The 24,816-nt window shown below is 45.4% G+C and overlaps 1 protein-coding gene across 2 annotated transcripts in view; it reads left to right on the top strand.

The window, feature by feature from the left end:
* The window catches only part of CEP162 (centrosomal protein 162), a 977,479-nt gene that overhangs the window by 531,477 nt on the left and 421,186 nt on the right, over positions 1–24,816 (top strand). For both annotated transcript variants that reach the window (XM_078648156.1, XM_078648158.1), the window contains one exon: positions 9,237–9,374. In XM_078648156.1, coding sequence (XP_078504282.1) covers positions 9,237–9,374 — 138 coding nt within the window. The remainder of the gene's footprint in view (positions 1–9,236; positions 9,375–24,816) is intronic.

Below are 24,816 nucleotides of genomic sequence, written 5' to 3'. Positions count from 1 at the left end.
TGAACCTCTATTTTGTTGCTACCTTCTTAGGGTTTATTATTCATGATATCGCAACACACATGGTGTGCATCTTATACAACGTTTTGAGCATAAATGTACCATATAATTATGTAATCGTTCTCTGATAGGTGTATGATTTAAAACTTGCTAACTGAAAATAGGTTTTTTTAAAAAGTTGTCTCCTGCAAAGCACATCATGTAACATGCAGATAACAGATGTTTATTTTATTTAGATGGGTAAGTGGATTACTGCTTTGAACACACAGATCCTTTTGTTACTTGCAATTCATGAATTGTAATCCTTCTAGTAGACCACAGTAAGCTATGAAGGGTATTTGAATCCTACACCTTGTAACTCTGTTTCTACAACACATCTTGTACATTGATTTGCACACTTGTGTGATTTCTTCTGAATGGATAACACTCTGCATTGGGATGAGTATTGCTATAAAAGAAATAAAATAGTGCTGTTTTAATTATTATTTGTGTAAAAACTGGGACAGACAAACCCATCTGACATTATTACAGTGCATGCACTTATATACAGGGGCTGAACAAATTAAAAGCATGCAACTCTTAAGTACCTGTGAAGAGATAACAAGCTGTGTGCCTTTGTTTCCTCTCCATTGCATTTGCATGCAAGTGTGAAGTTCCAGGCCGCCTCCAGCCCAATACTCTACTGGATCAAAAGAAGGTCTGATGGCCCCTTAACTTCCTTTATCTTTAGCTCAGCTAGAGGTGAACCCCGTGACCCCCTACCCCCCACACCCCCACTGCCTGCTCTCTGCTGCTTGAAATGGAAAGCAGACAACATGCAGGAGCTGCTGGACGTGCCCCGTCACTGGGACAAGTTTAACGTATATTTGTGGGGCACAACATTCCTGCTGGGTGGACAGCGTCCAACCTGTGAAAATAGTGAGTGAACGTGGTGTACCCCCGACTTGTGCCCTGGTTATAGCTCATTTCTTGAGTGAAATGTTATAAATCCGATTGTTTGCTAAATTTCTTGCCTCCAAAGGATTTTTGCACAAAATAAAATTTGTTTAATCTACCAAATTAATCTTTCATTTGGCTCTGAATGTAGAATTGTTTAGGTACAGTGCTACATATTCATAGTTATTTTCCAGAATGCCTATGTATGATTTTAAGTCGAGCCTAGAGCAGCGCGCATACGCTGTTCTGCGAGACTTCTAGTGAGGGGTTTTTAAAAGCTGACCACACGCTCGTGCATGATGGCCTATTGCTTGCGGTTACCCGCTGCGGCACGAGCGCAGTGCGCCATCTGTTGTGTCAGATTTCACACCCACTCATGGGACACTGCAGGCTAGTCCCTGTTCTTTCCACCAATAGTCAGTCGCTAAACCTCCTTTCTTCCTCCCGCCGCAAATGCAGGTTCAGCCATTCGCCTTCCCCGTCGCTTGTTTTGAATTGCAGACCAGAGGTGCTGCTAGCAAAAAGTTTGCGTCACACCAAAATTGTAGTTTCTGTCACTATAGCAAGCACACTTTAAAAGTGTTAGGCTGACCTTAGTATGCCTTGAAGTTTTAGGTCTATCTTTACCTTGGTATTCTTGTAAAATATTGAAGGAATTAAGCATATTCAATCCTGGAACTTCTCTAGTGTTGGCACTAGATGGCAGGTGCGACATAGCTTCTGTGCTCTGTTCCTACCGTTCGAATCTAGTTTGCCGGAAGTTGATCCCTCGAAAAAAAAACTAACAGTAACATTTTTCGCCACAACCGGCATTGGTTTATGTGGAGAACAATTGAAAAGCAAATGACATGTTCGAAATTGCGTACATGAGGCCAAAATACCCTACATTACAAGCATAAAATACAAACATATTACACGCATAAATCGCATACACCATCATAGTTCTATATAGTTTTAACTTGGCTCAAAAAAGTAATAAAAACGTATCATATAAACACCAAACAGTCTAGAACGAATTAGTGCATGTGAAAAGGGGGAAAATAAAAGAGAGCGAGAAAAAATATAGACTTGGTATTAGATCACACTATGTACAGAGTTAAGAGACAGCAGTTCCTCTGATGCAGTGGTTTGCATAAGTGCATGACTAGCGTTCATAAAACGTGGCATTTATTGCTACACTAAACGAAGCTGCACGAATCACCAAGCGTGCCCGTGGGGTAAAGCCCAGAGTATGTGTCTGATGTCAATGTCCTTTCCTCCAATGCCTTTGACCGATGGGGGCATGACTTTGAGCATTCTATCATCGGGTCAATCACTGTGACATCCTCATCGCAGTGCCAACATACACACTTTTCTGATAGATACATCTGCCAGTGGATTCCTCACCTTGTGAATATCCCCCTTGCGTCGGCAACATTCGGAAATTATTTTCGTAGCTTCGCGCCGACGTGGACTTGGACGTTATAGAGACACGGCATCGCTCGCGACTCTGCTGACGTCACCGACGCCCATAATAGGCCCACGCCGGCGTGATGACATCAGTTCCCTTTTTTCCGCGTCGTCGATGCTAGCGGTTTCGGGGAATCTCCGTAGCTTTCTAGTGACTTTGTTGCTATGTTCTTCGTCTTTCTGCTTCTTTGTTTCGTGAGGATGTCGGCAAGGAAGACTGGCTTCAAGCCCTGCAGGGAATGCGGGAAAATGATGTCCATCACGGACCCGCACAAGGACTGCTTATGGTGCTTAAGCTCTGACCATGATCTGGATGATTGTTCATCTTGTTGAAAGATGAATCCGAAGGCCCTTAGGGAAAGAGAAACCAAGCTCCTGGTGGCAAAGTTGAAGGCTGACAAAGGTAGGAAGTCTTCACGGTCTCGTTCGAGAAGGTCGAGGTCAAAGTCAAGATCAAGATCTCGAGAGGAGTCGACCTCGAAGTCCTCTACGGAACATGCTTCAAAATCAAGAAAGAAGCATAAGAAGAGGAGGCATGAGTCCCGACGTCACTCGGGTAAAGAGACGGATTCGAGATCAAAGTCGCCTAAGAAGGTTCGATCGAAGGTGATTTCTCCGCAGGAAACTTCGAATCAGGAAGGTGAGGTTTCGCCTTCGGAGTCGCAGGTGCAGTCGCCGACTCCGACTTCCAATCTGTCTCCGGCGCCGTCCCCGGCCCGAGAGGAAGAAGAAGTTCAGGTGGAAGGGGAATCTGTGCCTGTGGAGGAGCCGGATTCGTTCCCACCTCGAGCCCAGCCTGAGGGTGTTCAGCCACCTTTTCCTGCCCCAGGCCAAGACCCATCAGCGTTTTTGAACGCTATGTATGGCGTTTTTTCGAGGGCTTGGTACCCCTCTGGTGCACATTTGGGTCCCATGGGTCCACTGGCTTTCAATTTGGGGGTGCCACATTCCTATGCCCCGGCTCTATTTATGCCGTTTACGCCGGCCCCGACCCCACCTTGGCAATACGCGGCTCCGCCGAAGTCGTCGACGCCGATCCCGGCGTCGCCCGCTCCAAGTCGACCTCGAGTACAACCCACTGGGCCGTCTGATTCGGTACCGACGTCGGTTCCGGCTCCGTCGGAGTCGATGGTGGATCCAGTGGAGAGGCGTGTTAAGGAGAGGTCCAGGAGGGAGGCACAACGCCTTTTGGAGGAGCAGAGATAGGTTTACTCTCATCCTGATGTAGAGGAAGGTGAACTAGATAAAGACTGCTTTGAAGACCTAGCAGACGCTAGTGGCCTGGATTTTTCCCCGGAATGGGAGTTACCATCAGGTTCTGATGCGCCGTCAAAGGACGTCCAGCCTTATATAGTGATGAGGAAGGCTGCGGGACTTCTTAATTTGACTTTGCCAACAGTTGAATCTAAGTCTAATCTTTTAACTGAGGTCCTACACTCACCTAGTTCGGTGGTGGAACCGTTGATTCCGTTTAATGAGGCTTTAACAGAGCCTATTATGGAGGTGTGGAAAAAGCCTCTTACTGCTCCGGCTGTTTCCAAAAGTGTGGCAAGACGATACAGGGTTGCACCAGAAGACCCTGCCTTTTTAACATCTCATCATTCTCCTGAGAGCCTGGTCATTCAGGCAGCATGTTCAAAGAGGTCTTTGAGTGCGTTTCCCCAAGTGCCTGGGGATAAGGAGGCCAAGAAGCAGGATCAGGTGGCCAAAAAGACTTTCTCCTCGGCAAGTATGGCATTGAAGTCCACTAATGCCACTTGTCTCATGGGGAAATATATGCACGCACTTATGGATTCATTACGTTCTTTGGCTCCTAAGATTCCTGATGGCAGTAGGAGTGATTTTGAGGAAGTTTTGTCTGAGGCTCAAGCAGCAGCACGTCAGGTAATACAAAGCGGATTGGACACTGCTGATTCTGTGGCTCGCATAATGGGCACTGCGGTTGCCACGAGAAGATCGGCTTGGCTGAAATCAGACTTTTCAGCAGATGTCCAAGCGGCTTTATTGGATCTGCCATTCGATGGTGTTGGTCTCTTTGGCAAAAAGGCCGATACTGCCTTAGAGAGGTTTAAGGACAGTAGAGCTTCCAATCTTTAGGTCTCCAGATCAGGGGTTCTTCGACCAGGAGATTCAGAGGTTTTGGACGCTCTTCCTTTCGTAATTACCGACAAGGTCAGCAGCAGCAACAACAACAGCAGCAGCAGAATTCCTTGTACAGGTCTTACAGGGGAAAGCAAAGAGCTCGTCCTCGTGGACGTCGGGCCTCTTCCTCCTCCACCTCCTCCAACCCCCCAGTCACAGAAAAGCAGCCCTAGATCCGCCAGTCAGGATCATGCGGGTCCGGTAGGGGGTCGGTTTACCCACTTTCCTCGGGATTGGAATCGGTTACATCGGATCTTTGGGTTCTCAATCTCGTAGAAAATGGGTATGCCCTTCCTTTTCGGGAATTTCCTCCCAATTACCCTCCTTGCCAAGGCTTTTGCACAGAGGAACATCTGTTGCTTCTACAGGAGGAAGTGCAGACTCTATTAAGAAAGGGTGCGATAGAGGTGGTCCCAGAGCAGGAAAGGGGTCAGGGATGCTACTCCCGGTATTTCCTGACTCCCAAGAAGGATGGCAGACTTTGTCCAATCCTTGATCTCAGGATCTTGAATCTCTATCTGAAACAAGAGAAATTCAAGATGCTCACCCTTGCTCAGGTTCTTCAAGCGCTGTTGGAAGAAGACTGGATGGTGTCGCTCGACATGTAGGATGCGTATTTTCACATCCCAATCCTGAAGTCGCACAGGAAGTATCTCCGTTTTACGGTGGGGTCGCAACACTATCAGTTTGCGGTCATTCCTTTTGGAATTACTAAAGGTGCCGGTGGAAGGTTGTGCATTAGGATGTATCACGTTTGTAGTACATAGAGGAATTCTTTAACGTAAATGTTGAATTATGCCATCTGCCCTTTCACATTCATTGTCTCCCCAATATAATATCCGATGGAGTCTGCAAGATTCTTGAAAACAATTTTCATAAAGTCTAGCTAAGTTAATGGACTCGTTTTTGCGCTGATTAAGATGGCCAATTTCATTTGAAACAAGTCTCCTGCATGAACTAACCACTCCCTCACCCCCTCCTCCTTCCCACACCTGTTGACTTTTACATATTAAAGTGAGTTATAGTTATGGGGAAGGAATGAGATAAGATCTAACGTTTAAATACTGAAAGGCCACTGAAATTCACCAGTTACAGTTTAGCAAACTAGCTATAGTTTGTGCCCTCATCATTCACATCAACAAGGATGTCATTTAACCTGCCATGCTATTCTCATTACTCGCTAGAGCTTCATATAATTTTAACACAAGCATTGGCATAGCCAATAGGTCTCGCCTTTGGGACCTTATAAGCGTTTAGTTATCCAGCACAATATATTTGGTGCGACAATATCAAGTCCCCCCCCCCCCCAACTAATCTTGGTTTAATCCATCATCATTCTTTAGCTCACTCCACCATCCCAGTTCAGAAATGGCCATATGCAAATCAGTCTGACCCTGTGCCTCATGGAAACAGTCCAGCCTGTACTACCAAGCCATGTCTTCCCTGGACCAGAAACAAGCATTCTGAGACCGTTTTTTGGCTAATCAGCCGTCATTAGCCAGGCTATCTTGAATCCAGTGGCAAAGTGAGCAAGGGACCCACGTCTGGGCATACCCTGCCAACTTAAGGCAAACAAAGCAAAACCAAAGGGGAAGATGGACGGAGTGCTGAACATTGCAAACACTCACCCCCAGTCAACTGATCTGGGTTTAATCCATCATCATTCTTTAGCTCACTCCGCCACCTCAGTTCAGACATGGCCATATGCAAATCAGTCTGACCCTGTGCCTCATGGGAACAGTTCAGCCCGAACTGCCAAGCCATGTCTTCCCTGGACTGGAAACAAGCATCCTGGGACCGGTTTCGGGTTCATAACCCTCATCAGCCAGGCTATATTGAATCCAGTGGCAAAGTGAGCGAGGGACCCACGTCTGGGTATACCCTGCCAACTTAGAATGATGATGGATTAAACCCAGATCAGTTGACTGGGGGTGATTGCTTGCAATGTTCAACACTCCGTCCATCATCCCCTTTGGTTTTGCTTTGTTCGCCCTAAGTTGGCAGGGTATGCCCAGATATAGGTCACTTGCTCACTTTGCCACTGGATTCAAGCTAGCCTGGCTGATGACGGCTGATTAGCCAGAAGCCGGTCCCAGGATGCTTGTTTCCGGTCCAGGGAAGACATGGCTTGGCTCTGTCCATCATCTCCTTTGGTTTTCTTAGGTTTTTTAGCAGCCAGATATGCCGAATTTGGAACTGAGGAACCAGGGTTGAGTCTCGGCGTGGGCTCAACATCCTGTGATTCTGATCAATTTACTTAATCTCCCCGTGCCTAAAAAAACACAACAACAAAAATGTAGTGCTCTTGTAAAGCGCTCCAGTACGTTCGAGTTTGCGCTATGCCAACAAAAAAAAAAGTGATTCCAACTGCCCATAGGAAAGATGGAAATGTTTGGGCTTACTGGGTGCACTGGTCCACCAGAATAGTCGTGGGCCACAGAGACATTTGCATTTCCACTTCCATAGTTGTTTGTTTTTTAACGTTGCTTTCCTTTAACAGTTTCATCTTTTTTATTTCGTGGCCCGCTGCAATCCATTAAAAAAAGTGTACGTTTTTCAGCCTTAATCAATCTTTCCTTATCTTTTGATTGTATTCAAACAGATTGCAATTCTAGTTTCAGTTTAGTCACAGTGTCTTCCATGCTCTGGATTTCACCTTCCAACACAGCCATCCTGTTTTCTTTCATATGCTATTGTAGCAAGTCCAGTTTGATGAGCAGTGAGTATTTACTGTCCACCAGATCGCATTGAAATCCCCTCACTCCATGCAGGACGATGCTCTGCTCCCTCTTGTCGTTTGCGGAGTTGCTGTCAAAGTCCCTCTTGTGTTCTAGCAATGCCTGCTGCTTGCTGTGATGACATCTGAAGGCGCGGCTACAAAAGCAAATATTATTTTGCTTCTTGACTAATTTGCAAGTTTTAGATCACAGTTGCTCCCACTGTCACTACTGAAGAAACCAACAGCGGAACCCAAAGACCTCAAGAACTTCCGCCCCATCTCTCTCCTCCCCTTCCTGGCTAAAGTCATCGAGAACACCGTCAACAAACAGCTGACAGCATTCCTCAAAGAAAACAACTCGCTCGACCCATCCCAGTCCGGATTCCGTGCCAACCACAGCACCGAGACCGCCCTCATCGCAGCCACCGATGACATCAGGACCCTGATGGACAACGGAGAGACAGCTGTCCTCATCCTCCTCGATCTCTTGGCAGCCTTTGACACCGTCTGCCACCGCACCCTAATAACCCGCCTCTACAACACTGGGATCCAAGGAAAGGCCCTAGACTGGATCACATTGTTCCTCTCCGACAGAACCCAGAGAGTCCGCCTCCCACCCTTCCGCTCCGAGGCCTCCAAGATCATCTGCGGCGTACCCCAGGGCTCCTCACTCAGCCCTACCCTCTTCAACATCTACATGAGCCCCCTCACCGCCATCGCACGCAAACACAACATCAACATCATCTCTTACGCTGACGACACCCAACTGATACTCTCCCTCACCAAAGACCCCCTCACCGCCAAAGCCAACTTCCAGGACGGAATGAAAGATGTTGCAGAATGGATGAAGCTCAGCCGTCTGAAGCTCAATTCGGACAAGACGGAAGTCCTCATCCTCGGACAATCCCCATCCGCCTGGGACGACTCCTGGTGGCCCACGACGCTGGGCACGGCACCGATACCCACGGACCACGCACGCAAACCTGGGATTCATCCTGGACTCCTCCCTCACGATTACCAAGCAAGTCAACGCAGTCTCGTCCTCATGTTTCAACACCCTGCGCATGCTCCGAAAGATCTTCCGGTGGATCCCCACCGAAACCAGAAAGACGGTCACCCAGGCCCTCGTCACCAGCCGACTGGACTACGGAAACGCCCTGTACGCAGGAACCACAGCCAAACTTCAGAAACGCCTTCAACGCATACAGAACGCCTCCGCACGACTCATCCTCGACATCCCTCGCCATAGCCACATATCTGCTCACCTGAGAAACCTGCACTGGCTCCCCGTCAGCAAGAGGATCACGTTCAGGCTGCTCACCCACGCACACAAAGCGCTCCACGACACGGGCCCCGAATACCTCAACAACCGCCTGTCGTTCTACACTCCCACCCGCTAGCTCCGCTCCACCAGCCTCTCCCTCGCCACCGTCCCTCGGATTCGCAGAACCACCACCAGAGGAAGATCGTTCTCCTACCTGGCAGCCAAGACATGGAACTCCCTCCCCTCACACCTACGGCTGACCCAGGACCATCTCACCTTCAGGAAACACCTCAAGACCTGGCTATTCGAGCAGTAGCGGCACCTCCCTCAGCGCCTTGAGACCCTCACAGGTGAGTAGCGCGCTTTACAAATTGATTGATTGATTGAAATCATTTTTCATCATCATGCTCTCCCAGAAAAAAAGTTCTTTTATTTAGTAAAATCTATGTTTCAATGTTCTGGCCTAAGCATGCGCCTTACGAAAAAGTGTTCCAGCATCCTTCTCATTTTGCATGAAAATTCTGAACTGATCTAGTTGCTTTTTATGAGCTTAGTGTCTCCACTATATTAACAGGGACATCTGTTCTGTATGACAATCTATTGCTCCTCTAATATCTCACTCCTTATCCTGCTGGTAACAATATGGTGTTGTGCATAATTGTATGTATTTTTTGTTTATCTCAAAATGATCCTTTCTACTTGCCCTAATTTAGCATTGTTTCCTTTAAGTTACACAGTGGGAAGGAAATGAGTGAAATAAGCAAGCGTGTTCTGGAAGAATTAAAAGACCCCATCACTGAAGAAAGGTTTAAGGAAATACAAAAACAAATAAAAGAACAAGAGGAACTTCTTCAAGGTTATCAGCAGGTATTGTTTTAATTTTGAAAATTATAATTTACTCTGCTGTGACAGTTTTTCGAATAGATTATTGAGGATTTGCGTTTTTGCTACACCTACACGCTGATAAAATGGTGCTCAGCTTTAAAAGGGAAAATTACGGATCAGAGTATTTCGTAGAAATGATAAAACTTTTCACAATCACTTTAAGTTTCTCTTTCTTATGAAGGTTCCATCCAGTGTACTGGTTTTGAGCATTAAATTTCCTGAAATACAAAAATACCAGAACGTCCAATCATTCTTTATTTTTTATTATTAATGTACAAGCCTATTTGGTTTTTTTACAATGTAAATCGGCCACTTTATTCCATCTGTTGAAAGTTAACGCTTGGCAGTCAGAATCATTCTAGCCATCTCATTGCAAGTGGAGAGGGGCACATGTCCCTTTGTTACTTTATATGCAGCGCTATTGCAAACGCATGTACGTAAAGTAACAAATTAACACGTGCCTGCCTCTGTCTCACTGGCAATGTGTCCGAAAATCAAGAGGGGGGAATATAATGGCTATCACTTGTTTAATTTAAGCAGTTAAAGTTGGGAAAAAGTGACAGATGTTACTTTGAAAAAAATTAAATGCTTGAAGTGTTCTGGGATTTTGAAGTGTGGTCCATTCCGTACCCAATACCATATGTTCACTTGTAAATAGAAATATCAGGGGAACATTTATAATTAAATCTGTAAGTGTGTCTTACTTGAAAACTATCATCATTGGTAAATCAATATGACAGCTGCAAACATCATTTAGGACATTCAAACAGCTGCATGTGCCAAGAAACATGATTTAATTACTTATTAAAACAATCAAAATCCGAGCACTCTGTTTCAAAGACGAGTTCTGTTAGATTCAATTATACACATTATTTTTGTCGGTCATGCATTGATCAGTGCAATTTGTAAATACTAAACAATTACTGATCAATGCAATTTTTAAATAGTATAAAAAATACTGTATGATGCCTATGGGCACAGGGATAATCTACGCTAGCACTAATAGCAGCAAGGAAATTGATGCCAACATCAAAGAATTCACCAAGCTTTCTGACCCCTCTAGCAACATCACCTCCCCACAAGATCTTTGCAACAAGCTCTCAGAATTCTACTGTTGCAAAATCACCTCCTTATATAGCAACTTTGACCCTCAACCATACCACGTCATCGTTGAAACTCAACTTTCCATCATGGCTGATGAACAAAATCTGACCTTGTGGCCTGCCTAGGCCACTGTCGAAATCAATGCCACCATGAAGACCATTCACTAGGGGGCTCCATCTGTCCCTAGCCCCACCATACTTTCAACAAAGGGCTCCTACCAATCAGTGAAGCACAGACACCCATCCTCAATGCCTCTATTGACTCAGCCACATTCCTTGACTCTTGGAAATATGCTACAGTCATACGCCTGCTCAAGAAACAATCTGCTGTCCCAGTCACGCTTTCCAACTACAGACTGAGCTCCCTTGTACCATACCCAGCAAAGGTCTTAGTAAATGTTCAGTATTTGTAAAGCACACACAATTACCCATGGGTGTCAAGGCGCTGGGGGCTTTCGGGAAGTGAACTATTGCCCAGAGTAACATGGTGCTCGGCTGATCTGCTGCCGGCACCAGTGATCGAACCGTGAGCCCTCGGGTTCCGGAGTCAGCCGCCCTGGCTGCTGTGCCACACCTCTTCTGACATTAATCGTCCAACGCTTCAGCAACCACCAGCCTCTCGATGCCACATAATATGGATTCAGGCACAGCCACAATACAGGAACGGAACTCATTACTGCCACAGATTACATCTGCATGATCCTTGACAAAGGGGGCATGTCATCCCTCGTCATTGTGGTCCTGTCTGCAGCATTTGACATGGTCTCACACCCCATCCTCATCAGGCACTTGCACGAGATTGGCATCCAAGGAGCCCCTGTCCGCTGGATCTGCTCCTTCTTAATGGATAGCACACAATCTGTCAGCCTGACACCTTTCATCTTTGAAGGACACAAATTAATCTGTGGAGTCCCTCAAGATTCATCTCTAAGCCCCACCCTCTTCAATGCATACATGATTACTCTATTCATTGTCATCTGTGCACCTGGCATCAGCATCCTCTGAAATCAATCAATCAGTCTGGTTTGTAAAATGTGGCTACTCACCCAGGAGGGTTTCAAGGCACTGAGGGGGGAAGGAGGGCTGTGGATCCATCTGGGTGCTATGGTGCAATCGAAAAGCCAGGTCTTGAGATCCTTCCTGAATTGGGTCTGTGATGGGGATTGCCTGAGGTGGAGGGGCAGGGTTTTCCAGGTCTTGGCAGCGAGGTAGGAGAAGGATCTTCCTCCGGTTCTGGTCTTGTGGATCTACGGGACAGAGGTCAGGGCCAGTTAGGTGGAGCAGAGGTGTCTGGTGTGTACGTGGAATGAGAGGCGGTGGTTCAGATATGCTGGTCCTGTGTCATGGAGGGCTTTGTAGGCGTGTGTGAGAAGCTTGAAAGTGATTCTTTTGTTGACCCTGATCCAGTGAAGTTCTCGATGGTGTTCGTTGATGTAGCTGCTGTGAGGGATGTTGAGGACCAGTCTGGCTGCAGCATTTTGAATGTTCTGTTTCCTGAGGAGTTTCTGGGTTACGCGTCATAGAGTGCGTTGCCGTAGTCTAGTCTGCTGCTGATAAGTGCATGGGTGACCGTTTTTCTGGATTCGATGGTGATCCATATGAATGTCTTTTGAAGCATGCGAAATGTGTGGAAGCATGATGAGGATACAGCGTTGATCTGGCGGTTCATTGTGAGCTTGGAGTCCAGTATGATGCCCAGGTTTCGTGCATGGTCCGTAGGGGTGGGGGGTCCCCAGTGTGACTGGCCACCAGGAGTCGTCCCAGGCTGAGGCCGTGGGTCCCAGGATGAGGACTCCAGTCTTGTCTGAGTTGAGTTTACGGCAACTGCCTTTCATCCAGATGGCTATGGCCTTCATCCAACTGTGGAAGTTGTTTTGGCGGCTGTGGGTTCGTTGGTGAGGGAGATCAGCTGGGTGTCATTGGCATAGGAGAAGATGTTGAGTTTGTGGTTCCTGACAATGCCTGCGAGTGGGGCCATGTAGACGTTGAAGAGGGTGGGGCTCAGGGAGGAGCCCTGTGGCACTCCGCAGCTGATCTCTGTGGGTTCTGAGAGGAATGTAGGTAGTCTGACTCGCTCTGTTTGACTGGTGAGGAAGGAGTGGATACATTCCGGGGCCGTCTCGCGGATGCTGGCGTCTAGTGATTAGGGGGCAGTGGGAGATGGTGTTGAAGGTGGCCAAGAAGTCCAGAAGGATGAGGACTGTTGTTTCGCCCCGGTCGTGGGGGAAGCGGATGTCATCAGTGGCAGTGAGGAGTGCGATCTTGGTGCTGTGGTTGCTTTGGAAGATGGATCGAGAGATGTCCAGGACGTAGTTCGCTTCAATGAACTTGGAGAGTTGAGCATTGATGGCCTTCTTGATGACCTTAGCTTGGAAGGGGAGCAGGGAGAATCGTCTGACGTTTTTGAGGTCTGTCGAGTAGGCGGATGGCTTCTTCAGCAGGTGTTGATCTCGGCCTGCTTCCAGTCGTCGAGGAAGGTGGCTATCCTGTGCATACGACACGCAATTTATACTCTTCCTCTCAAACAAGACCTCCATCACAAGAAACAAGTTCACCGCGTGCTAGCTGGGTAAAAGTCAACTGTCTAAAGCTCAACACATACAAGATAGAAGTATCTTCGGCAGGAACTCCTCACCATGGGACTCCAGTTGGTGACCGGACAAACTCAGTCCCACACCCAGAACCCATGCCAAGAATCTCAGAATAATCATGAACAGCAAACTAGACATGACTGCACAAGATAATGCCGTCACTGTATCCTGCTTCCACACCTGAAGATGCTGAGAAAGGTCTTTAAATATCCCCGAAACACAAGAAAAACTATCACTAGTGCCCAGATCACCAGCAAGTTGAAGTATGGGAACACCCTCTATGCCGGGATCACCAAGCAAGTCACTTTAAGACTATTCAGAACTTGGCAGTGAGACTTATCCTCAACCTCCCAAACAGAACTTGCATTACACCACACCACCGGGAACTACACTGGCCTCCAATAAACAAATGCACTAAATTCAAACTCCTCACACACACACATTCAAGGCACTCCACAACTCAGACCCCACCTACTTGAACAGTTATATCTCCTTCCACCAACCATCCAGACACCTCCTCTCCGCAGAACCTCTTCTCGCCAACATCCCATGCATACACAGAACCAGATCAGGAGAGTGAGCATTCTCTTAAATCACTCCTAAAGCTTGGAACAACCTCCCTTTCCACATCAGAATCTCCTCCTCTCTTCTTGAATTCTGCAAGAAGCTTTTCAGTTAAGCAACCTACCGTAGGTAGGGCTAGGCACACACACCTACTTAGTGCCAGGTACCCTCATGGGTACCCTGGCACTGCGGTTTACAATCCACATAACATGACACTATACAAAAGTGAAAAATGTTACTGGTTGATTCTTACTACCGATTGTGCAACTCTCTAGATTGATGGGATGCCATTCCTGTATCAAAGTAGAATAAGGAACCTTTGCACAACATTAAGAAAAATCCAGATTTGAATGAACATCCCGTCAAGGAACTTTTAGCCAGATCACTAAATCCAGGAGTCAGATTATATCAACTTTGCCTCGGTGCGGTAAAAGGTTGAACCAAACAACGAGTAAAAGAATTAAATTTACACTGACCAGCATTGTATATATTGCAGTTTTGCAACATTTTTTATTTTCTAAAGATGAACTTTGTATTGAGAGGGGCAGTAAGCAAATTCCAAGCTAAAAGTGGATTCGATTAGTCACCAGTGCAAGGACTTTTGGTATTAATACTAGATTTGTATCACAGATGACATTCAGCTTGTGGGCTATTGTTTTGCGTGAAGGAGATACACCCACGAAGGGCTACCAGCTGAGTGTAAATGAGGAAGAATTCAGTAGGTCCAAATTCATGGTCTCATCTGTAACGGTTTGAGGCAGAAGCAGTAAAGCTGCATCCAGACTTGGATATGTACAAAGCAGTTGGTGATTATTTGGAGACATTGTAATTTGAGGTACATTTTTACATCGTCCATGGACATCTGGTAGCTAAGCAAGACAGAATAAGTTCCCTGGTTTGAGAGATGCAGAAAGTGCACCAGAGGGTCACAAAGACTCTGTAGGAGCAGCTTGTACTGCAGTGGGGCATTTTGAATTGGGTGGCTCCATGGTCTCCCCTCCCATCTGACTCCAGGTTTCCTGCATGGCCCGCAGGGAAATGCTGACCCTTTTGACTGACTAGGTGGAGCACTGGCATGGCCAGGGTACTCGAAATAAGCAGAGACTTGGACATCACAACTGGAAACATGCCTTTCCTGCACACTGTGGGGGCATACAGAATTACCACGTGTAAAGACTCTTAACAGCTGCTGACATGAAGACATCCCTGGGCCACTAACTCCACCAGTGAGCACAATTGTGGCCGTAGGTGCAGAAGACTGTGCTGAGAGGGCAGGGAATGACATGGGGCGCGAAAGCCAAAAAAAGTCAAATGTAGCCATATTAACCTATCAGCTGTTGCAGTACCCGATAAAGGCCAGAACTGAGCTCCTCCCATTTCCGGAATGCATGGAGGAAAGGAGAAAACAAACGTGTGCATACGCTCACTCATATGTGCAAGATGGAGAAAACTAACGCCAAACAGGATAAACTCTCATTCAAACAAAAAATGCTGCAGAGCTGCGTTCTGGACCTCCCTCTTCACCCAAAGCATTGAGCTCTGAGGAACAAGATGAACTAATAGACGTATGCATTAAAACTATCCTCATTGACCTGAAGTCCAATATTCGTACAATAGACTCTAAAATTACCTTCTCACTATATGAATGGACTTGTTAAATATTGCCTGAAGGAGCATAGTGACTGTATTAATAAAGCAGATAAAAAAACTCAGTCCTATAGGACAGCAGCCCTGAACGGAATACTACTGTTGTACACATGGAAAGGGAGCTGGCTTGTATCACTGCAAAGAAAGAGGACCCGCCTTGAAAGACCAGGAAGCTCACAAGAGATGTAATTAAGAAAACAAAAAAAGAGACTAATCAAGCCCCAATGGCCAACTAGACTCAGACATCAACCAGTCTTGAGTATTTCTGGCACTAAGATCCCCTTTTATTGTGCATGCGATATTATCCTTTACAAATGTTGTGATACTTAACAGATACTTAATTGTTATTGAAGGTTATTGACCAAATGTGTGCATAACCTCACATTTTTGCTACACTTGCAATGCTGACTATACTGACCTTCATTTCTATTGTTCCATGACTCCCATGAACCAAATGTTTCAGTGTTTTTACTGTTGGAGGGAAGCCAGAGTTTTAAATTATAACAAAACTCATATAAAGAAGTCTAGGGTTGAACAGGGACGGGCCACCATTAGGAGTGAATGCATAGTTTTGATGTATGGGGTGTTATGTAAACTCTGGTATTGTAACCCCTAAATTAGGGGGGTATCCATGTGGGTGGTTGGTGGGTAGAGAATGCAAGTTGGGGACTACAGATAGAAGATGCGGTGTGAGTTTTTATGAGTCATTGCTACAGCAAGAGGGCTACCGGAGTTGCTGTAGCAAGGACGTTGGAGTTCACAGCAGAATTGGGAAGTTTAGGAAATGTGGACACTTAAATTGATGACATGAAATGTTAGAGGTCTAGGCAAGCCTAAAAAGGTACTATTGATACTAGCATATTTGGAAATACATGAGGTTAAAGTGAAAATCACAAGGATATCACCAGGGAGGGGGGCACATGCTGCCCCTTCAGTGCTTGCTGAGGGCAGAATAGATGCTTTCGCATGTTCAGCACATACCCTAGTGTTGAAGCTGTACTGATTAGGAAGTACTTGTGCTTTAAATTGTCCACATGTATGATGACCCTCAGAGTAGACCATCTGTGGTGGGGACGCTACAAGATATTCATATTTCCCTGATAAACACATTTGTCCTAACCATGGGTGCCCCGGAGTTCATTGAAGGGGTGGCAGTACTCTACAATTCCAGTCCAATTACAACCCTTCTTGACAGCAGTAATCCACGCAGAGTTGACCATCTGGGATCTTTACAGGTTTTGAGGCACCTGTTAGACTATTCGGCTTGAGAGATGTATGGATGGAAAGAGAAGAGGGAGCAAAGACAAAATATACTCTTACTACTCCTCAGTACACAAAGGGGTGTTTGGATAGATAATCGGGGAAAAAAAATATTGTGATACAAAAATATTGTGCCGAGAATATTGGGACATTGAAAATCTAAAGTTTGAAAATATCATTGTATGTAATACTGTTTGTGTTAATTAGTATGTAATTCATTGTATTGTGTTTTTTTATCTACTTATATTTTTTTAGATTCGTGTTTTTAGTGAGCGAAATTTTTAGTTATGACATTTTTGCGATTTGTAAATTTACTTGTATTAATAAAAATAAATAATCGGCAAATATTTATTGGGTTTTTAGGGGAAAAGGGTATGGAGATTTGTAAACTATATTTATCCAGTATTGGGGTATCTTTCATAGATTCACATGCCTGAATCATTCCCCGTCGTTAAGGCGGGAGTCCGACGGTAAATAAAAAGCAGTGCCAAAGCACTTTGTAGTAGCAATAGGCCCTAGAACTATGCCTGAGGCCTACATTATAGTAGCCTATCTACATCATTATGTCAAAAAGACCAAAGTCTTTGCTCCAACCAATCAGCTCACAGCACCCTCTAGAAACCTCTCTGCAGAACCAGTTCTCCTCAGATTTTCACCGCACGTCGTGTGGAAGGGAGTCTCCCTGAGTCTTGACTCAGTTTTCTCACTCAGAGCTTCAGGATGTCTGACAAGAAGGCCGTTGTTTAGACCTTGCAGAACCTGCGAGAAGAAAAGGGTCCATGTGGATGACCAGCACAAGGACTGTATTTATTGCCTTCATCCCAAACATGAGGCAAAAAATTGTAAGATCTGCCGCACCTTCCCTTCTAAGACCTTAAGGGATAGGGAAGCCAGAGTCCTTTTGTGGCTAAAATCCTCTTCCACGGATGATGATGACAAAGCCTCTACTTCTAGTAAGAGGTCAAGGTCACAGGAGGATAAGAAAAGTGAGGGGAGAAAACATGCGAAAACCTCCCACTGTACTTCAGGCTCTTCACAGAGATCCCCACATGCTGTCTCTGGAGCCTCAGCCACCAACGATTCCTCTAAGAAAACCGTGAGTAAGAGCTCTTCTGTCTCCTCACCAGTGACTACTATTTCTACTTCAACTTCCTCTTCTACGGCTATGATCTCCACTTCATCTATCACTTCGCCTATTGTGTCTACAAAGATTTGTATTGTGGCCAAAAGAACTCTCGTAGACGATTCATCGACGAAGACATCAGTGTCAACGAAGCCTTCGTCGTCTAAAAAGAGCTAGTCGACGAAGTCATCAACGCCACCGTCGACGACCGTCTCGTCGATGAAGAAAGTATCGACGATGACACCGTCGACGAGGAGCCCGTCAACAGCTGTTCCGTCGACGACCAGCCCGTCGACGATTGTCCCGTCGACGGTAGGTCCATTGACGACGGTCCCGTCGACGTCGAGTCCATCGACTACGGTCCCGTCGACGGCAATTCCATCTACGACGTGTCCTTCGTCGTCGACCTCGTCGACGATAATCCCGTCGACGACGACATCTTTTCAGCAAACAGCTGCACCTTTGGCACCGGTGCCGTCAGAGATGATGGATTCAGCTTTAGTGAAGCCGATGGCTGGGAACCAGGTTTTTTGTACACCAGTTTCAACGAAGAACTTTCAACTCGTTTCTTACAAGAGGCAACAAGGTTCTTACATATCGCCACTTATGCCCTCTCATCTTCTGGAATCCTATTCGGATGATGAAGAAGATGATTTTGAGGATGATGATAATGAAGGAGCTTTTGGTGTGGCACGTCACCCATCTGATCTTGTCATCAAGTGTCAAGATGATGATGAAGATGACACTTATACTGAACATTATTATCAGGAGGACATTTTAGTGCCTCACTCTGTAGAACATCAGAGGCGGCCTAAAGTCTCAGAAGTCACCCATTTACCACCTACCCTGATTCAGGATTTACAGGATATGTTGGCAGATTACAAACAATGCTTTCCGCCACATATGCCTCAGCCTACTACTTCTATTCCTCCACCTCAAGTTCCACCGCTTTCTCCAGTTGTGGAACCTACACAACATGAGTTGCCTCCACAAGCCCCGGACACGTCCTCAGAAGATGAGGTAGAGGAAGGGGAGTTGCCTAACGTACCCTCATCAGACCCGTGGGATGATTATGTTATTCCCATGCCATCTCCTCCAACTCCTCAGCCTTCAGATTCTCCACCTGAGGCTGTGGGTGGCTTTCACAATCTGATGCAGAGAGCAGCAAACAGATTTAAACTCCCGGTGACGGTGGAGCAAACAGAGTGTTTTCTTCATGATTTTAAGGAAGAAACCAGGAAAGTATCTCGAGCCATTGCTATTATTGAATATATTTGGAAAGAGGCTCTCAAAGTAATGAAAAACCCCGCTTCGGTGCCTGCTGTGTTGCCAAGAATTGATAAATACCGTGCCCCGCTCACTAGTCCAGCGTGGCTTATTGGTCATCCGCGTCCGGACTCGGTGATCTCTCAGGCTGCACAACAAAGGTCGAAGAATCCGGCTACCCCTATTTCTACTCCACCTGATAAAGAGGGGCGACGTTTAGACCTAATTGGGAAAAAGTTTTCCACATGGCTGCAGCTTCCATCAGAGCGGCAAATTCTTTGGCGATTATAGGGCGCTATGATCGCCAAATGTGGTCAGACATGGCTGTCTTCATGGAACTCATTCCAGAAGATAAGAGACAGGAAGCACGAAAAATATTAATGGAAGGAGAGCGCGCAGCTGCGGAGTCCATCGACTGCGCATTAGATATTGCAAACACAAATTTCAGACAGTTGGCAGGAGCGGCTGTTTTGAGACGTCAAGGGTGGTTGAAGGCTACTACCTTTCGTCCAGAGGTCCAATTGAAAGTGCTGGACATGGCTTATGATGGAGAGTCCCTTTTTGGGAAACATGTGGACGAAGCTCTCCAAGCAATTAAAACAGATACGGATACTGCAAAATTGCTGGGGTCATTGCAGTACAAAAGAGGATCGTTCAGAGGAGCGAGAGGACGGGGTTATTCGTCCAGAGGCAATTATTATCAACAAGGCAGGCAATATCAACAGCAATATCGCCAGAACTATCAGTCTTCGTATCGCTAGTCTGGATCGGCTGGTTTCTCTCGCCAAGGAGGAAGAAGGTGCACGAACAATCAGGGGCGAGACAATCACAAGAAACAGTGAGATCAATTGGGCGCCACCTTCAATCCCTTATTTTCCCGTGGGCGCGAAGATATCTGCTTTTCAACACCAATGGCATCAGATAACAACAGATCAGTGGGTGCTGGACCTAGTCCAACATGGTCATACCCTGGAGTTCATTACCAAACCTCCAACAACTCCGGCCAGGAGTCCCCCTCCCCCTCGTCTTCACTTACTGATCAAGGGGGTTCAAGCAATGCTTCTCAAGAACGCTGTAGAGAAGGTCCCGATCCATCAGAGAAGGACAGGTTTCTATTCCCGTTTTTTCCTCATAAAAACGAAATCAGGGGAATGGCGACCGATCCTAGACCTGCGCAATCTGAACAGATATCTCAAGAAGCAGGGATTCCGAATGGTCACTCTCTCAGACATTCTCAACTGCCTCAACGAGGGAGATTACATGGCTTCCTTGGACATGGAAGATGCTTACTTCCACATCCCAATTCACCCAAAACATTGAAAATACGTCTGTTTCACTGTGGCTGGCGCCCATTATCAGTTCAAGGTCCTCCCATTTGGCCTCTAGTCGGCCCCAAGGATTTTCATGAAGTGTCTGGCTCCTGTAGCAGCAGCTCTTCGATCAGCAAAGGTGCAGGTCTTCCCGTATTTGGACGACTGGCTAGTCAAAGGTCTTTCGAAGGCCAAAGTAAAATCCGATATTACGATATGCCGCAATCTCTTTGCATCGCTAGGCCTTACAATCAACAAGAGCAAATCTCAATTGATTCCGAAACAGAACCTGTTGTTCCTAGGAGCTTGTCTAGACACAGTAGAATTCAAGGCATTCTTATCTAGAGAGAGACAACTCCGACTACATGCCTTAGCAACAAAACTGTCAAGAAAAAAGTCACTTTCAGTTCGCCTGTTTGCATCACTTCTGGGGATGTGCTCTTCGGCCATCAACCTCATTCCGTTAGCACGTCTAAAGATGCGACCCTTACAGGAAGAGCTACATCTTCAATGGCGACAAGCGACAGGCTCTTTCGAGGACATCATCACAGTCACCGAGAGGATGGTGCATGCCCTTCAATGGTGGGCAAGGCTGAGCAATCTGGAACAGGGACTCGCTTTCTTGCAAGCTCCTCCGGATTTCGTGCTGACGACAGATGCATCCATGGAGGGCTGGGGAGGTCATCTCCAGGACTTACAGGTGCAAGGAAAATGGTCTCAACAGCAGAGAAAATGCCATATCAACAGTCTAGAGTTGAAAGCCATATTTCTTTCTCTTCAAGCATTTCTCCCCAGGATCGCAGGATCCTCAGTTCTGGTCAGAACGGACAACACTACCAGCATGTTTTATATAAACAAGCAAGGGGGAACGAGGTCGGCAACATTGTCCAGGGAAGCCCAAGAGTTATGGCAATGGTTGACGATTCACAACATAACTCTCAAGGCAGAACACGTCAGGGGTCTGTACAACACCTTAGCAGACAAACTGAGCAGATCCTCGTCAGATTGCCAGGAGTGGGAACTGAACAACAACCAATTGAGCAAGGTGTTTCAGAGATGGGGCAAACCAATGTTGGATTTGTTTGCAACCCAACAGAACAAGAAATGCCGGTACTTCGCCAGCAGGTACCCTCAACCGGGATCAAGGGGGAATGCCCTGTCCATGCGATGGTCAGGGAGTTATGCCTACGCCTTTCCTCCGATCCCTCTGATTCCACGAGTGGTGCGCAAGATGAAATTGGAGAGTTGCCGACTTCTGCTGATTGCTCCCAGGTGGCCTCGCCAGTATTGGTTTCAGGAGCTCATGCTTCTCTCACAGGAGCCACCGATCAAGCTGTTGGTAACCCCAACGTTACTATCACGCAACGAGGGCCAGATTCTGCGACCCGGACCCTCAGTCGCTGAAATTGCATGCATGGCTCCTAATTTCCTAGAAATTCAGCATCTGCAAATTCCTCAGGACTGCTGAGACATTCTAAAGAAAGCAAGAGCCCAGAGTACATTAAAAACTTATCGTCTCAAATGGAAGCGCTTCTGTGCTTGGTGCATCTCAAACAATTTACATCCTATAAAGGCGCCAGCAGAAAAAATACTACCCTATTTATTGCATTTGGCGCAATCAGGGCTTTCTTTTTCTTCAATAAAGGTCCACTTAGCGGCTTTATCCAGATACAGGAAGATGGCTGACACTCAATCGCTCTGCTCTTCATCGCTCATTAAGCAATTCATGAGGGGTCTTTTCCGGGCTTATCCTCCAGTAAAGCCTTCACCACCAGAATGGGAGCTCAATACAGTTCTCTCACAGCTGATGAAGCACCCGTTCGAACCCATTCATAAAGCTGACCTACAATTCTTGACATGGAAGGTTGCTTTGTTGTTAACCCTAACTTCCGCCAGAAGAGTGGGAGAAATTCAGGCATTCACTATAAAGGAACCCTTTATGCTTTTTTCCCAAGACTATGTCACTTTGCGGACAAATCCAACATTCATACCAAAGGTGCCTTCTCAATTTCATCTCAATGAGCCAGTCAAGCTGAAGGTTTTCTATCCAAATCCGTCAACCCCAGCGGAGAGAACATTACATTCTTTAGACATCAAAAGATGCTTAAAGTTTTAACTCCAGAGAACCAAGACTGTAAGAAAATCAGATCAACTGTTTGTGGCTTATGGCCAGACTACATTGGGTAAAGCGGTCACTAAAGCTACGATTTCCAGATGGATAACCTCTGCCATCCAGTTCTGTCACATCAAGGCTATCCGACCATTGACAAGGTCTGTTCGGTCTCATTCCACAAGAGCTGTGGCAGCGTCTGCAGCTTTGTTTGCAGGAGTGACGCTTGAGAACATTTGCCGTGCTGCGACATGGAAGAATGTCCACACGTTTACAAGACACTACTGCCTACAATAAGCAAATCAGAATGATGCGGCAGTGGGCCAAGCTGTGTTACGCCACCTGTTTCCATAGGAATTAATTCAGGTACAACCATTGGTTTTCTTTTTAAAAGTACATAAAGTTCAAATTGTTGTTGATAATATGCATACATATGTTGTCATACAGTAAGTTTATATGCTACTAATGTTCCATTTCCTGTAGGAAATTGCATTACTTCTATGTTGGTTTTTCAATAAGGTTGTTAATAGATCAATCTCTAAGCGATTGTTGGTTGTTAGCGGTACATTCATGGGGGTGCATTACAGTAAGTCTCCCACCACCAGCAACCGACTTTGCATGGTTTACTGCTTGCTATTCTGATTCAGGCATGTGAATCTATGAAAGATACCCCAATACTGGATAAGAAAACAAGTTACTTACCTGTAACTTCAGTTATCCAGTATTAGTATCTTTCATAGATTCACATGCACCCACCCTCCTCCCCGGAGAGGCAGTTCTCTAAGGTTGGGATACTTGTTCCCACTTGTGCTACGAAAATCTGAGGAGAACTGGCTCTGCAGAGAGGGTTCTAGAAGGAGCTGTGAGCTGATTGGTTGGAGCAAAGACTTTGGTCTTTTTGACATAATGATGTAGATAGGCTACTATAATGTAGGCCTCAGGCCTAGTTCTAGGGCCTATTACTACTACAAAGTGCTTTGGCACTGCTTTTTATTTACCGTGGGACTCCCGCCTTGACGACGGGGAATGATTCAGGCATGTGAATCTATGAAAGATACCAATACTGGATAACTGAAGTTACAGGTAAGTAACTTGTTTTCATATTTATATTAAAAGAAAAATATTTTACATTTTGAAACTATGCACACTTATGACCTAGATTATTATTTTTTTATATTTAGAAATGTTTTTAATTAAAATTTAAATTAATGGTATAAGAAAATATTTTGCATTATTAATATTAATAACGCATTTTTTCAATTTAAATAATTTTGTTTGAATATATTTGTTTGTAGTTTAGGTTACTTTGTTTTTAGATAAATGTATAATTGAAAATATATCAAACATATGTATAGTTATTGAGTATTGACTTTTTTTAAATTGTTTAATTTGTAATAATTTCTATTAAAAAATGTATATTGAAATGGATATTGTACATTTCACATATTTACCATCCAACACCCTTTTTAAATATCCTTAGATTTGAGTGGGATTATTAAATGTTACAATTTTAGTCTCAACATCTTTCTCCAATATGGTTGTATTGGAGTGGCAATAGTAAATTACACCCCTTAGTGTCCAATGCCTTCCCCAAATTAGTTTAGATTGGAGTGGGAATATGAAATGTCACTCTTTTGGTGTCTAACTTCTTCCTCAAATTGGTATAGATTGCAGTGGGAATAGTAAATGTCACTCTTTAGTGTCCAATACCTTCCTCAAAATGCTATAGAAGTGAGTGGAAATCGTACACTTCTCCCCTTTAGTGTCCGATGCCTTCCACAAATTGGTTTAGATTGTAGTGGCAATAGTAAATGTCACTCCTTTTAGTGTCCAACTCCTTCTTCTAATTGCTTTAAATTGGAGAGGGAGTAATACATTTCACCCTTTTAGTGTCCAGCACCTTCCCCAAATGTGTTTAGATTGGAGTGGGAATAGTAATTTTCACCCCTTTAGTGTCCAACACCTTCCTCAAATTGGTATAGATTAGAATGGGAACAGTAATTGTCACTCTTTAGTGCCCAACACCTTTCCCAAATTGGTATAGATTGGAGTGGGAATAGTAAATATCACCTCTTAAGTGTCCAACACCTTCCCAATATTGGTTTAGACTGGAGTGGGAATAATACATGTCACCTCTTTAATGTCCAATACCTTCCTCAGATTGGTATAAATTGGAGTAGGAATAGTAAGTGTCACTCTTTAGAGGCCAGTTCCTTCCTCAAGTTGCTTTAGATCGTAGTATGACTAGTTAATTTCACCCCTTTAGTGCCCAACACCTTCCTCAAATTGGGATAGATTGGAGTGGAAATAGTAAATGGCACTCTTCAGTTCACAACACCCACCAGCGCACCAGTGACATGTTAACTTCTCCTTCCTCTGCAGCCGTAAAGGTTATCTTTTATAGTCATGGGGTACTTCTTCCATTTATCGCTACCTTTCTTTCCATATAG

Source organism: Lissotriton helveticus, chromosome 6 (genome assembly GCF_964261635.1).
Source record: "Lissotriton helveticus chromosome 6, aLisHel1.1, whole genome shotgun sequence".
Classification (NCBI taxonomy): domain Eukaryota; kingdom Metazoa; phylum Chordata; class Amphibia; order Caudata; family Salamandridae; genus Lissotriton; species Lissotriton helveticus.
This window is presented reverse-complemented; position numbering and strand designations above follow the sequence as displayed.